Raw genomic sequence first — 15,948 nt, forward strand, 5'->3', positions numbered from 1 at the left:
ATGGCTGCTGTTGAACCTTAGCAAGCAACCAGTCCTGAGTGAGATGTGCAAATCCTGCGGCAGGAAGCTTTCTGATGGTTGCTGCCAGGCCTGGCCCGGGTCCTCCCTCAAAGGTCAAAACAGCCCTGGAAAAGGCCCTGCACCTCCCCTTGCTTTTTACTGAAAGTACTCTTGAGAAACTGTTGTGTTTGCCTAGCAATAAGCCTCTAAGGGCAGCTGTTTCTTAAAGGTAGAGGCACTTCTTTTAACATTTTTTTAAACGGGGGGGGGGCCTTAGATTTTAGATTTTTCTGCAAACTTGGGGTGTTTTTTTTAGGTTTGTAGAAAGATCTGTCTTGTCCATTCATAGTCCAATCTCTGGACTGAAGGATCCTCAGATTTGATTGGACTGAAGATATATTGATGTTCTGTGGAATCATCTTGCTTCCTCTCCACAATAGAAGATGGTCCATTAAAAGGTGCCTCCTTTTTTTTTTGCCCTCCGTTGTCAAAGCAGCACTCAAAGGAATGAGAGCAAAGTTATATAGGAGAAAGTGAAAAAATGTAAGATGAAATGTATTATTGTGACATAGTATATTTTCAGTATGCTCTTCATACTCTTTGCATCTCAAAATCAGTAATAATTAGTGGAGAGCACAGAACTTTGCGGGCATGATCCTTGTAGTTATGTATTTGGACTGTTGGAGCCACTGTAGTTATATTGGCCCAACTTTCAGAGGTTTCTGATGATTTTTAAATTCAGTTCCTGCTTGACAACCCAGATGGGGAAATAACTGAAATAGTAGCTAAGTTTCTCTACAGTGCCATGGCTATACACCCTGACAAGTAATATTCTATACTGGTTTTGCTGCACTGTTGCCCTGCTCCTATCTGTATTTTAATCTCATTTTGTATGGAGTCTCTGTATTTAAAAAATTTATATTTTCTATATGCCAATAAAGTCTTGCTTGACTGACTGACTGACTGTAGTTTTGTGGGGTGGAGCTCTAGCTCTCCTCAGAGCTGAGAGTGCCTGTGAAGGGATAGTTGCAGTCAGTTAGAGAGGCTGCAGTCCGTTGTTCCCTGTTACTGGTTATTTGTTAAATAAATGTTGATTGTTTGATGCACTGCAGTTGCCTTCCAGTCTCAATACATATTAATTGTAGAACCATAATTTCTAGCTACAGCTAGTGCCAGCACACTTGCTGCTACTGCAGCACAAATATCAGCAAGAATTACCTCCTCCCACCCTTTCACTGGCTCTTAAGAAAGAGGGTGGGGCCAGCACAGAGGTTAAAGGGCTAGCCTACAGCCATGTGAGTGCAATCCAGCACAGCCTCCAGAGTGGTCACCTATGCCTCTTCCCTCCTTGGGATCATGAAATTCCTGTACTTTGCCCACCATCTTGATCCATGGACTAAGTCTTATGCACATTACCTTTCTGCTTGAAACTCTGACATATAATCTTTTTGTAAAGTACTCTGAGATTGGCCTTGGTTAGTAATTGGATGGGAGACCTCCAAAGAAGACCCAGGCTGGTATGCAGAGGCAGGCAATGGCAAACCCCCTCTGTTAGTCTCTTGCCTTGAAAACCCCAACAGGGGTCGCCATAAGTCAGCTACCACTTCATGGCACTGTTTCACCACCACCCTAGATGTTTTAAATGAACCCGTCTCTCAGAAAGAGAACTACTGATATTTTATTTGTATTGCTAGCATTTCCAACAAGGTAAGGATTTTGCTAAGAAAGGACAGAAACCATTTTACTTTATTCATCCATCACTAGATAACTTGCTATTTACATAGCAGAACAGGCATTTTAGCAATACTGCCTAGTATTCTAGAGACTGTCTTTTCAGCAGTTCCTGCCATATTGCAACACCTGCCTAATCAAGAACAGAAAATGTGCAGCTGTAGCTAATAATGAACAGGAGACATAAATATCTAAATCTGGTACCATTAAAGAGAAAGATATCTTTTAGATTTTAGTTATCCTACAGGCATGATAATGGCTAATTTTTTATTTGGAATTCTAGTTTGAGGTCAAGAAGCTATCCTTAGTTTGTGATTCAGTCCTACTCAGTATGTTCCACTATGATTTGTGGAACAAGGAAGTCTTCTATTTCCAAGCTACATGCAAGGGAAGGACAATAGTGCTTGCAAGCTAGGCAAGGAGAGGGCAGGAGGGGAATAGTGCTTTCAAGTCAGAGGAATTCCAAAGCTCTTTTGTTCTTACATCTTACAACCTTTATCCTTACATCTGAATGCAGGTGTTTACAGAGTCAAGCTGTATCCAGGCATAATTCAAAATGCTGTTTTATTCTCCTTTAAAGGTCCTAAACTGCTTGGGGCCAGGGTACGAAGCTGAATGACTGCCTTCTTGTGTACAATCCAGCTAGTAGCTAGTTAAGGTCCTCTTGTCAAGGTCTTCTTTGTGCCCGTCTGCAGAGGTGAGACACTCTGTGTCCAGAGACTATGGGTTTTTCAGTGAGGGAGCCTCGCCTCTTTAATTTCCTCCACCTTGAGGCTCACCTGCTGCCCCTGTGGGCCAAAGTAAACATGACAGCACCATCACCATTTTAAAGTGGTCTTAAAATGCTGTAAGATCCTGATAGGGCTTTCCTTCCACACACTTTTTCAAGTGCCAAAGCCACAGGATGCAGACACCCCCTCAGCTGTTTTGGCACTTGAAAAGATGGGGGGAGCTTGATGCTATGGGTGTCATCAGGACTGGACCCTCACAGCATTTTAAAATCACTAAAATGAAGTCAGTGTCCTTGTGGCAGCCACAAGAATGCCATCATGTTTAGGTTGGCCCTATCTTACTCTCCTTCAGGCGCCAGGCCAAAACTTTTATTTTTAGTAAGACTTTTGAGTTCATTTACTTTAGCTGTTTTTACAGTCTGCTGCTGAATGTTATTTTACATTGTTTTTATGCCAAAGCATTTTTAATGCCATTACTTTTTTGGCTTGTTTTTATTCTGTGGTTTTTATGGCTTCTTTTACACTGTGGTTACATGAGTTGTGTTTCGTGAGCCACCTCAAGCAAAGTCTAGAGAAACAGCATCTAAACTTTCTAAATAAATAATGTATAGTTCCCAAGGCAGCATTGGCTCTGTAAGTTCATACAACAGATACAACTAGACCATTGTTCCCAAAGAGCATATTTATTTTGAATTATTGAAAATCTTGTCAGTGGGGCAGCCATACAAAAATAAAATCTTGCTGCAAAAATAAAAAGGAACCTTATGGCATCTGTAAGATTTATAAAATTTTATTCTAGCTTAAGCTTTTATGAACTACAGCCCATTTTTGCATAAGAAATTAGTAGATATTGCTTTGTGGAGAGTAATATCCTTTTATTCAGATTAATTGAGAGTGTTTTTTTCTGTTTTGAGGTAATAAAAATTTTTAAAAAGAAGAAAAATTATTTTAAATGCAGAGCTTCAAGCACCTGGATTTAGGATCTCACTCCCCAAGAGGCTATTTAAACAAACAAACAAAAACCTTTTCTTGTTAATTCAGAAATGTTACAACATTCCAAAGTGAATGGCTTGGTCTGGGACCTTCATTTATTTTCAAAGGTTATTGTAATTTCTAGGATTGTTTCCACTTTTAAGACCATCGGCCCTTTTCTTTGCTGATGGAATAGCAAAGCTCATTTCTTCCTATGAAATCTTTTTGCCAATGGTTCTTAAAAGGGAAAAAAGTTCTCATTAGGTTAGCATATTCAATAAAGTATTTATGTCTTTTAAATTTCAGTTGGCTCCTGATAAACACCATACAAGTGGCATTTTCTAAAACTGTAGTACTAATTGAATAATTCAAAAGAGATGAACCCAAACATTTATTTATTTATTCAATTTATATACCGCCCATCCCAGGGGCTCTGGGCGGTGAACAGTTAAAATTGATAAAAAGAAGAAAACAATATCAATTCTTGCAGAATAACAAACTGGTGAAGCGGCTGGCATACTGTAGTGCTGCAGCTATTTGTACTCAATGGTAACACTGCTAATTTGGGCACGGCACATTCCTTTCCATTACATGATGTCTGCCTGTCATTCAGTTTGCACCTAATCTGTTAAATTTACTCTCCATCATCCTTCAAGGAACACAAAAAATAGTTGTGTTTAACATACAAGCCTGATTTATGTTGTTTCCTATAGGTTTATAGGGAAATCCTGACCACGTTCTTCTGGGGTCACCGAGAAATGTCACAGTAAGTCCAGAGGCTTTTTGTTCCATATAATCACCAAATAAAATGTCTGCCTCTCCCTATAGCCATATGTATTGTTTATCTTCCTTATAGGACCAAGCGGAAAACCTCCAGTCTTTCCCTGATCATTGGTTCTCCAGCCAATGAAGAATCTAGCAGCAGCAATAAAGCCCATCACAGTTATTCCACTTTAATTCAGCCATTATCCATCGACCCTCAAAGAGTAGGTTAAACCATTCATTTTCTCTTTCCTTTAATTGAAAATATGTAGCAATGCTCTCCAAATATTGAGCCCCACACTGAAGCTCAAGTTTGTTTTCATTTGTTTGTTCCTCTTCCCATTTCAAACATTTTTGGCATCAGTCAATGGGAGGATTAGAAGTAGTCATGTGGCTGCCCTGGAGCTTAGCCATTTGTCATATTCTTCTAAAGACATTTAAGAAAGGACAGTTAGATCAAAGCAGCTACTTAGTATAGAAATGAAGAATTCAAAACATTCAGGGATTTAAATGCCTTTCAAGTGGTTGGAAAGAAGTGCAGAAAAAGATTGCATAGGTTTCTTTTTATATAATTATGCTTAAAGCAAAAAAAACCAGATACATTTCCAGCAATACCAATTATTTGAGGTGTTTAGAACTTTGCTGAGCAATAGGAAGCTTCAGGGACAGCCAATGGAGTGAATGTTTCCATGTGATAAGAGTACTTAGACATTTACAGCATTTTTGTAAAACTTCTGTGTTCGCAAATTTATGCATGAGGATACAAGTATGCACCAGAGTTAGTCTTAAAACAGCAATAGCATGGACCCTTCACCAGTGTCTCACTTCCTAGCCAGTTGTAAAACCCCAGAGTAGCATTTCTGTCACAGTATATCCACATCTACAGTATTTAACATCAGCTTTGTACTATTACAATATGTACTAAAGCTCAAGTGTAGTATCTGTTCTTATCAGTTTAATAGGGCAGTATGAGCTCCATTGGCTGGTGCTTCAGGTCTCCCCTATGATCTTGTTGTATACACATTCTCACATTTGTACTGAGAAGAGGCAATGTTAAACATTAGCTACTCAAATATCAAGAAAACTATAATAATTTACAAAGATTAAAATGTTTTGATGACCTCAGTCTGTCCAGGCTTCCTGTTTGTGTGGCATGATGGTTAGCATGTTGGACTTGGGCTTAGTTGACCTGAGCTCAAACCACTACTCAGCCATGATTTTGAGCAAGCCATTCTCTCTCATCTTAAGTTCCATCACAGAGTTGTTATAAAATGGAGGAAGGGAAAACCATGAGGAAAGGGCAGGATAAAAATGTGACAGATGATATCATATCCTGAAGCCCCTATTTATTCCCAAACCACAATTTCCCCCAATTCTGGTTCAAATATTTTCTCAAAAAAAGAGAAGTTGTGGACTGGATCTACTTTATGTATTATGGCTGCCATGTGGCAGCTGTTAGCACATCATTTTTTTTCATGTGAACTGTTTACTATGCAAATTAGGCAGTTTTGCACCATGCCATCACAAGGGTCCATCCCCAAATTATGGTGACATTGTGAAAATCCTTGTGGTGAGCTAGTACTCACCAACAGCTCACCATCTGATAATTGCTGCCATGTGAAATTTATTTATTTATTTATTTTATTTGGCTTATATCCCACCCTTCCCGCAAGAGGTTCAGGGCGGCTTCCAACAAGAATATACAATTAAAACATACAATAAAATCTCATAATCATATAAATGAGATAAGATGAAAAGAACCCAGGCACAGCTAAACAATCAAGCTACTACAAAATACCATAAACCATGGGCACCGCCATGATATAAATCCAGGTGGCTGCAGAGAGAGGGCATGGCAGTCAGAAAGAGGGACAAAGTGCTCTTTAAAAATTATTAAAAGGGGACTCCAGATAGTTATTATAGGGTTTGAACTAGCTAATTATAGTACAGGTGGTTTGAGGATTCTAACTTATTTCATCTACAAATTAACCATCTGCAGTGTAGGGCTGATTCAACACAATCTGGCATTCCGCATGGCTGTACTTTATGCTTTGAGCCTGCATTGTGAAAGCAAGCATCAGTCAAGGATTAGAACAAGTGGTAAAGCAGAGTGGATACCAAGTTGTTAGGGATAGTGCACAGACTTCTGCCATGTAGACTTTTCTACCTATGACCCTGTGACACCAATCTGTTATGCAGACTCCCACAGGCTCAGCATGTATGTCTTGTGGCTTCCGGGAATGTCCAACATTCCCATTCTAGGACATGTCCAAAAGCGCATGTCCAACACTCCCAAGATTCCATGTGGAAATGCCATCACAGAATGAATGTCATACAGTTCTTTTCATTCTTATAAATCCCCCCTCAGGGGCTTAAATGAGGGATTTCAGAAGAACGTGTCCTCAAAAGAAGCATTTCTCTTGTGATAAATTAAAGATTTAAGCAGCCTCCAAGGCTAGCTATTGCAATGTATCCCCTTTGTTTAACATGCAGATGCAGAATCCATCAAAAAAACAGACTAGATCTGCCTGTGAAGCAGCCCCTGTCTTTATAAAGGTAAGCAGCATAAATGTCTTGGATATGAAGATCTCACTGCCCAAATGGAAAGTACATACTCTTATTTACAGCCCCCAGGAAATTGATAAGATCATTGGAAATCCTCTTGAGTAGTGGGATCTTTGGACCTATGCTAATATTTCTTCTCACATAATTTTCTGCCAGATATATTTCCTTCTGTTGCCTTATTTTATTCACATTAAATGGTTTGACCAACGCAGGAGGAGACAAATAATCCCCATATGAAAAATGTGTTTGAGAAATATCAGGGATCTTGTATAATTCAGATATTTCCCAAGATTTCCATCCATTGTATTGTCGAAGGCTTTCAGGGCCGGAGAACGATGGTTGTTGTGGATTTTCCGGGCTGTATAGCCGTGGTCTTGGCATTGTAGTTCCTGACGTTTCGCCAGCAGCTGTGGCTGGCATCTTCAGAGGTGTAGCACCAAAAGATAGACACACGGAGAGATCTCTATCTTTTGGTGCTACACCTCTGAAGATGCCAGCCACAGCTGCTGGCGAAACGTCAGGAACTACAATGCCAAGACCACGGCAATACAGCCCGGAAAACCCACAACAACCATCTTTCCATCCATTGCTGTATACCTTGGAGCCAGCCTTGAGTCTTGACCCGAACTACCTGCTTCATACAAATATATACAACAGTTGCCTGACTGCCATTCTGAATTACGAAAAGGTGCTTCAAGCAGGGGTAATCAGGATGGAGTAGAATGGTACTGGGAGTGGGGGTGATGCCTCTTTCTCTGCTTGCTGTTTCCTTGTTCCAAATGCCCCTTTCTTGTGAGCTTCACAAGGATCAATTTTTCCATGTGCATTTGCTTTGTTAGTTTGGAGATGGGAAACAGTGTATTAGGTAAAGTTCACAGATTCTCTGCTCTTGATTACCTACACCAAAATCTTTTCCTCATCTAACATGAGTTAAATGTTCCTGGGCACACCTTATCTGTTTGTGAGTGATATGTGGTTTGGAGTGTAGCGTGTCAAAGCTCCATCTTTAGAAATCTTTTTCCCCTCACAAATGGATATCCAAACTTTTGAATCTTCCATTACAACTTAACCACTGCCAAATTCTGAACTAAGCTGCCCCCTGGATTGCTTTTAGCCCTGTTAGGGGAAATAATCAGGTACCTATACTGTACCTGTCCCCTCACCTTGTGCATTGCTATCCTAGGAACACTTCCCTGGGAGTAAGTCCCATTGAATAAAATGGGTTTATCTTATGAATGGGCATGCTTGAGATTTCTCCCATAGTTTTCCATCTCCATCTATATTTTTTCCCAATTTATCTCTGAGTGAATTCAGTTAGGTTAGCATACATATGAGTGGTTTTTCATAATTACATTGTGTTTTCCCCCTTTTATAGGGCCTACAAAACATTACAGCCACCAAAGGACAGCTAGTGGCATTTGAATGTCGGATACGAGCATCACTCACTTTCCAAGTTCGCTGGTACAGAGAGCATAACCAAATAATCGATTCTGCAGACTTCAGAATACTAAGAAAAAGTAGGGTTTTTAAAAAAAAATCCACTTATGATGTAAGAAAATGTGGTTATTGTTCCTGTTAGTGAAATTTAGTAATTAGGTCTATAACAAACTGTAATCTGCAAGAGTGGCCGAGTGCTTTGGAGAGGAAGGGAGAATGGCAGAAGTGGGCATTGCCAATCCTCAGCCTGATTCCTGTTAAATTCCTGTTAAATTGGAAAGTACCTGAGAACAGACTGGGAAGTGAAAGTGGCCCTGGTAGAAACCAGGCTTGCCAGCCCCTGTGGTGTAGCCAGCTCAGCAGTGTAAACAATGCATATTGACTCACTCATTGCTTTCTCCCTGAAACCGGCAGCAGTGAGGGAAAAGACTATGGAGAAACAGACACTGGTTACTATTAAAGATGAAAGGTCTGAGCCAATTGGCCCCTGAGGCTCTGGCAAAGTTGCTAGAGCTTGGCTGTGCTTGCTCTTGGCCACCAGTGCTTGCTCTTGGCCAACCTAGGGCAGTGACCTGTTGGGAAATTTCCCGTACATTAAATGGCCGGTCAGCCCTAAAAGTACCTCATGTACCCCCACAGATAGCTTTTCAGTTGGCTTCTTTAGAAATCCTTAAAGCTGCCTGGCAAATAATTTCTCTTTCATGATTCTTAAACACTCTTGGAGGGGACTTACTGTGTAATCTCAAGCAGAGCTAACTTTTCTTAGGACTGCACAGTGAGCACAATCCACTGACTTCAATAGACTGGGAAGGGTATAGCTCTTCTTAGGATGGCTGTGCCAGCAGTCTTTGGGTAGGCTAATGGACTGGGTAAGTCCCAATCATGTGCTTCTTCTTCTTTCTAAAGCTGCTTCAGACACCTGAGTAGCAACAGTCTTTGCATGAGATACACTGAGTATACGCCCCTCTCCTCCACCATGTAGTATGGCAATATCCTTTAAAAAGAAGCCTTTGGATAATGGAAGGACCTTCCAAGAAAGTCACACCATTGGCATTAAATATAAACAGACTTAATTGCTAATTCATTAGGTTATGTTCACAAGAAATAAAAACATCAAGCTGCCTAGATGGAACAAAACTGAATGCAAGTCTTCCTTGTGTTTTAGAAGCCCTTTTTAGATGTTACATCCATGTGTACTGGGACTGCATGCTGCTCACCATATTGTCTGAACAGGGGAGCAAGCATACTTTGCATGTGTGTACAATTTTGATATTGCAAAGCAGAACTCTGAAAAACCCAGTGGTCAATTTGTGTGTAGTATAGCTGCTTGGAAGAAGGAACCTTGCATTGTTGGAAGTAGACTCTTCAGTTGGCAGAATGGTGTTGTAGAATCCAACCTAAACTTCTGAGATATATAAACAGGGTTTCTCACCTGTAACTGTTGATCGTCGAGTCTCTTCTGTGCAGACACACATTGGGACTGCGCAGGCGCAGGCCAGCCGCGGAAAAGATTTTTCTAGCTCTAAGAGATGTGAGGGGGACGTTCGGATCCACCGCGCATGCGCGCCGGTGTTCCCGCCAATTTTGAATGCATATATATCCGAACGTCCCCGGCATTCCCTCAGTTCACCTGAGCCGCCGGAGAAACAATGGAAGAAACCAAGCACTCACAGCGGGGCAGGCGGGAGGGAATGTGTGTCTGCACAGAAGAGACTCGACGATCAACAGTTACAGGTGAGAAACCCTGTTTATCGTCTTCGTCCTTCTGTGCAGCCCCACATTGGGAGAGTAACTAGCATCTCACCAATGGGGGCGGGTGTGAGTGTCTACTTGAACAAGGACTGCAGGACAGCTGTGCCCACAGCCGAGTCACGTCGTGCATGCACATCCACAGAATAGTGCTTGATGAAAGTGTCTGCAGTGGACCATGTCGCAGCTTGGCAGACGTCCCGGAGCGGCACTCCTCGTAGGAAGGCAGCAGAAGCAGCTTGCGCTCGAGTGGAATGAGCGGTAACCAACAAGGGACACTGGACTCCAGCATGCTGATAGCAAAGTTTAATCGTAGACACAATCCAGCGAGAGATGGACTGGGCAGAAGCAGGTGAGCCCTTGCGAGGGCCAGAGTAACACACAAACAGGGCAGGAGACTTCCTGAAACATTTGGTGCGGTGCAAATAAAACAATAAAGCACGCTTTACATCCAATGTGTGTAGTGCTCGTTCCCCTGGGGATGAAGGTGTTGGAAAAAAGGAAGGGAGGAACACCTTTTGCTGTAGGTGAAACCTTGAGACTACCTTGGGCAGAAACTCCATGCTAGTGTGGAGCATGACAGTACCAGGGAAAAACTGCAGGAAGGGAGGGTCACACCGCAGGGCAGACAGCTCCCCAACACGCCTAGAGGACGTGATTGCTACCAGGAAAGCCACCTTCTGAGTGAGCAAAGGTAGGGGACAAGAAGATAGAGGCTCAAAGGGCTGGAGCATCAGCCGGGAGAGAACCAGGGAGAGACTCCATTGCGGAATGGGATGGGCCCTAGGAGGGAAGGTCTTGAACAGGCCCTTCAGGAACTGCTTGGAAAGCCAGTGAGTAAAAACTGTCTTCCCATCAATCTGCTCATGGAAGGCAGAGATTGCAGCCATGTGGACCTTAACACTGGAAAACGCAAGGCCCTGGGAGCAGAGTTCCAGGAGGTAGTCCAGGATGACAGGAAGCGGGCAACTAAAGGGAGAAACCCCCTTCAGGGCCAACCACCGGGAAAAACGTGACCACTTCCTCTGATAGGACAACCTGGTGGACGGTTTCCGGGCATTCAAGATCACCCCAAGCACTCCAGAAGAGAGGCTCACTCCCGGGTGCCCAGAAGCCAGGCAGTCAGATTCAGTACAGCCACATCGTGATGCCACACCCCGTCCCTGGTTAAGAGGTCCGGGGCGTGAGGCAGGGAGAGGCATCGCCCCTGGGACAGGGAAAGTAAAAGGGGGAACCAATCCTGGCGAGGCCACCGAGGGGCAACGAGGATACAGTGGGTTCGGAAGGCCCTGACCCTGGAAAGAACCTTGTACAGGAGCGGGAAGGGCGGGAAGGCATAAAAGAGCCCTGGGGACCAAGGTATTTGGAAGGCATCCCCTAGGGAGTGGCGGCCAATGCCGGCCCGGGAGCAGAACAGCGGGGCCTGTTTGTTGCGGGCAGTGGCGAAGAGGTCGACCAACGGCGTGCCCCATGTGCGGAAAACCTGGTCGAGGTAAACCCTGTTTAGCGACCACTCGTGCTGAGGCAAAAACACCCTGCTCAGCGCATCCGCCGAGGTGTTGAGATCCCCGGCAATGTGCACGGCTCTGGGAAGGACGTTGTTGACCATGGCCCAATTCCATAGAGTCGTTGCCTCCTTGCAGAGCTTGAGCGAGACCGTCCCTCCCTGCTTGTTGAGGTAGTAGCAGGCCGTGGTATTGTCCGACAGGACCTGAACCCTCCTGTTCCGAATGGCATCTGCAAAAGAAGCGAGGGAGTAACGGATCGCCCTAAGCTCAAGAAGGTTGATATGCATGGATGCCTCAGATGGGGACCAGATGCCCTGAGCCGAAAGCTGTCCACAGCGCCCCCCCATCCCAAGTTGGAGGCATCGGTATAAACCGTGACCTCAGGTAGGAAGGGGCCGAAAGGACAACCTTCAGACAGGTTCCCAGGGACAGTCCACCAGGCCAGAGAGCGCAGCACCACCCTGGGGATGGAAAACCTCTGGTGCTGACCCATGGTGAGGGGGTTGTACCTCCGGACAAACCAGTTTTGCAGAGGCCTCATACGCAGGCGCGCAAAGAAAACCACCCCTGTGGTGGAGGCCATAAGGCCCAACAGAGTCTGAACCAAAAGGGCAGTCTGATACCGGCAATGCATAAAATGCCGGGCCAAAGCGGAAAGCCTGGCCAACCGGTCTGGGGGCAGGTAGGCTCTACCCAGCAGGGAATTGAAATGGACCCCAATAAACCTAATGGCCATGCCTGGGGTCAGGATAGACTTATCCCCATTAACCACCAAGCCCAGCCTAGCCAGCACGGACAAAGTGAGGGCAATATGGGCCTGGAGAGAGTCAGGTGAGGGTCCCACCAGGAGCCAGTCATCCAGGTACGGGTAGATAAAGCAACCCTGGGACCGCAGGTATGCCACTACGGTGGCCATGCACTTTGTGAACACTCTGGGTGCAGAGGCTAGCCCGAAGGGCAACACTGTATATTCATACACAGAATCCCCATACACAAACCGCAGGTATTTCCTGTGGCCCTCAAATATAGAAATGTGGAAGTAGGCATCCTTCAGGTCTAGAATGGCCAGCCAGACGCCCACTTCCAGGAGTTCCATGACTCGCGCCAGGGTCAGCATGCGAAACTTCTCAGCCTTCAAATAACCATTGAGGCCTCGAAGGTCTAAGATAGGCCGGGAACCTCCACCCTTCTTATCCACAAGGAAGTATCTGGAATAAAATCCCCATGGGGAAGTAGAGACATTGACCACCCGGACAGCACCTTTGGTAACCAACTCCATAACATTATTGTGTAACACAACATCACAACATGGAGAACAACGGGGAGGGAGAGAGAGAGGGGGTGCATCCGTAAACATTAACTTGTAACCATGGGCCACAATGGACAGGACCCAAGCGTCAGAAGTAACACGTTGCCAACAGGGCAAAAAAGGTCGAAGCCTGTCCAGAAACTGGGCAGCAGAGGAAGCACCCTCGGAGGCCAACGGGGGAGCGTCCAGGCGTAGTCAGAAGACCGAGGGCTTCTGCGCCGAGGTTGAAGGCTTGGGCGAAGAGGGCTGTCGCCTGCCCTTGGACCGGCCGGAGCGCCTGGAAGGGTGACGCTGCTGGGCAGAGTAGGATCGGTGACCGTAGGACTGGCCCGAGAAGAAGCGCCCTTGACGCTGCTGGTAAGGCTGGTAAGGGGTCTGGTAGGATCGGAACCGACCATAGCGATACCTCGGACCCGACGACTGGGCTGAGGGGGCGACCCCGAGGGACTTGGCCGTCTGCTGATTCTTCTTCATCAGGGAGAGGGACTCATCCGTCTTCTCCGAGAAGAGCTGGGGCCCCTCGAACGGGAAGTCCTCCACCTTCGCCTTCTTCTCTGGAGGCAGGGCCGTGGACCGGAGCCAGGCGTGCCGACGCAAGACCACCGAAGTTGCCATCGCTCGCGCTGCAGAGTCGGCGGCGTCCTTGCCAGCTGTCATTTGCTGTTTTGACAGCTTCACGGCCTCGGCTTGGAGGGCCGTAACCAGGTGGCGGCGATCCTCCGGGAGGTCGGAGAGGTAAGAGGACAGCCTCTTCCACAGGAATAGATTATAGGATCCCATTATGGCCTGGAAGTTGGCAATACGGAATCCCAGAGACGCGGATGAGTAGAGTTTCCTGCCCACGCCATCCAGCTTTCTGCCTTCTCGGTCCGCCGGGGCCGACGAGGAACCGGAACGGAACCGAGCCTGACCCTCCTCAGCCACGATCGACGAGGGTTTCGGGTGATTGAAGAGGTACGGGCAATCATCTTGCTTTAAACGGTAGTACCGTTCCACCTTCTTTGCCGTCGCGGACAGGGACGCCGGCGTCTGCCAGAGCGCGAGAGCGTTATCAACAAAATCCTCCACAGGGGGAAACGCCACCGACGCGGGGGACCCGGAATACAGCGCCTCCAGCAGCTTACTCTTGGGCTTGGAGGTCGTGGAGGAGACGTCTATCTCCAGCGCGGCGGCCATCCGCACCATTTGTTCGGAGAATAGCCTGTAATCGTCATTCGGGGACGATGAGCGGGGCCCACCCACGGTGTCATCCGGGGAAGGATCCGAGGCCGCGTCTGAAGAGCACTCCGACGGTGACGCCAGACCTTCATCATCCTCGGAATCCGAAAACTCCGGCGAGGTTTGCGTCGGAACCGAAGACCGGTGAGCGGTCGGGGCCGACGGATAAGTTGCAGGAACCGGCGGTCGCAGAGGCAAGCCCGGAGGTGGAGGAGCGGGTGCTGGGAGCCCGACTGGCTGAGCCGGAACGGAGACCATCGGAACCGACGGATGTTGCAGGAAGGGCAGCGACTGCTGGAACCACGCCACAAAATCCTGCCAGGAGGTCATGTTCCCAACCCCCGCGACCGGTTGGCAAGGGGGCAGAGGAGCAGGCACCGGGGCAGGCCAGCGAAGAGGCATCGGAACCGACAAGGTAGACGGCAGTGGAACGGAGGCCTCTGAAGGCGCCGGGGCGGACGGCAGGGAGCGCTCAAAAGATTGGAACGGTTCCGGGAAAGGCGGAAACGGCATAAATTCCTCGGGAACCGACGGAGGAGGCGTGCAAGGAGGCGACGGGGTGTGGAGACTCACCACATCGTCGGGTATCAGGACTGGTTCGGCCGGAGAACCAGGCAGCACAGTCGGAGCTGGGGACAATGCACGGCCCTTGGCCCTCGACTTCGCCTTGGCCTTCTTGGACGGGGGCTCCGAAACAGCCTCCGGAACCGAAGGCTTGGAGGAGGACTTCGGCTTGGGAGCGGAACGCTTCTTGGCCTTCCGGCTCGAAGGACGATCCCCGGAACCGGAATCAGGTCGGGCCTCCGGAACGGGTTGCCCCGTCGGTTCCGAGGGGAGCGGCTCTGGCGACTTACGAGACGGCGCCGGTGACGGAGCGGCGGAGCGCGGCCTATCTCCCGAAGAGCCCGATGGCTTGGGGGGGAGAAGGTTGGCATCCCACAAGAAGGCACGGAGCCTGGCCTTCCGATCACTCCTTGCCTTCGGAGTGAAGGACATACAAATGGAGCAGCGCTCGACAACATGCCCCTCGCCCAGGCAGATGAGGCAGAGCTCATGGCCGTCCGAATGGGTCATCTTAGTGCCGCATTTATGACACTTTTTAAACAAAGATGTCTGCGACATAATGAACGGTATCTCCCGACAGATGACAAGGGGAAAATACCGACCAGCAGAAGAAACGATCCAAAACTCCGAAGAGACGCTGGAAACGAACGCTAGACAATAAGAACCTTTTCGACGGCGGCGAAAAAGGAACTGAGGGAATGCCGGGGACGTTCGGATATATATGCATTCAAAATTGGCGGGAACACCGGCGCGCATGCGCGGTGGATCCGAACGTCCCCCTCACATCTCTTAGAGCTAGAAAAATCTTTTCCGCGGCTGGCCTGCGCCTGCGCAGTCCCAATGTGGGGCTGCACAGAAGGACGAAGACGATCTGAAGGTTCACATTTTGCATCCTTCAGAATGTCTTGATCTGCAGTAGAATTCATAACCATAAAAATCAGTAGAAGCCTTTCCATTGTCCTCAGTATGGTACAGATTGCAGCAATAGTATATTTCCTTAATTTTTTTCCTGACGGACTGAAACCAAACAATTTAATACTATCGTTAGTTTAAGAGTATATTTTAAAGTTGCTTTCTCCAGGAAGCACACAGGAAAGTTTTAGCCTTTCCTGTTAAAGAATGGTCATGAGTTTGTCACAGATTTCATTTTTGTGTGTTTAAGTTCTTTTCTCTCACATCCTTCATTCCTACCTGCTCTCTAACTGGTGATATACAGAAGGTACAGAGAGGTTAAAAATAAGTGAGAGCAGGCAGAGCTAATGAGGGAAAGTGGAACAGGCATTAAAATTCGAACAAATATGTTGTGTTAGGTGACACTACAAGATTTAGAACTGATAAAATGATTATAACAAAACGCTCAGCCTTTGTGGCATTTCATACTGCATCTATACGGAAGTCATAC

At 46.6% G+C, this 15,948-nt stretch overlaps 1 protein-coding gene across 2 annotated transcripts in view; it reads left to right on the forward strand.

The window, feature by feature from the left end:
• MYOT (myotilin) overlaps window positions 1-15,948 on the forward strand; it is a 64,580-nt gene that overhangs the window by 14,937 nt on the left and 33,695 nt on the right. For both annotated transcript variants that reach the window (XM_054975368.1, XM_054975367.1), the window contains exons 2-5: window positions 4,148-4,200; window positions 4,291-4,420; window positions 6,690-6,752; window positions 8,137-8,278. In XM_054975368.1, the coding sequence (XP_054831343.1) occupies window positions 4,193-4,200; window positions 4,291-4,420; window positions 6,690-6,752; window positions 8,137-8,278 (343 nt within the window). In that variant the 5' untranslated portion in view covers window positions 4,148-4,192. The remainder of the gene's footprint in view (window positions 1-4,147; window positions 4,201-4,290; window positions 4,421-6,689; window positions 6,753-8,136; window positions 8,279-15,948) is intronic.

Source organism: Eublepharis macularius, chromosome 4 (genome assembly GCF_028583425.1).
Source record: "Eublepharis macularius isolate TG4126 chromosome 4, MPM_Emac_v1.0, whole genome shotgun sequence".
In the NCBI taxonomy this organism is placed as follows: Eukaryota; Metazoa; Chordata; class Lepidosauria; order Squamata; family Eublepharidae; genus Eublepharis; species Eublepharis macularius.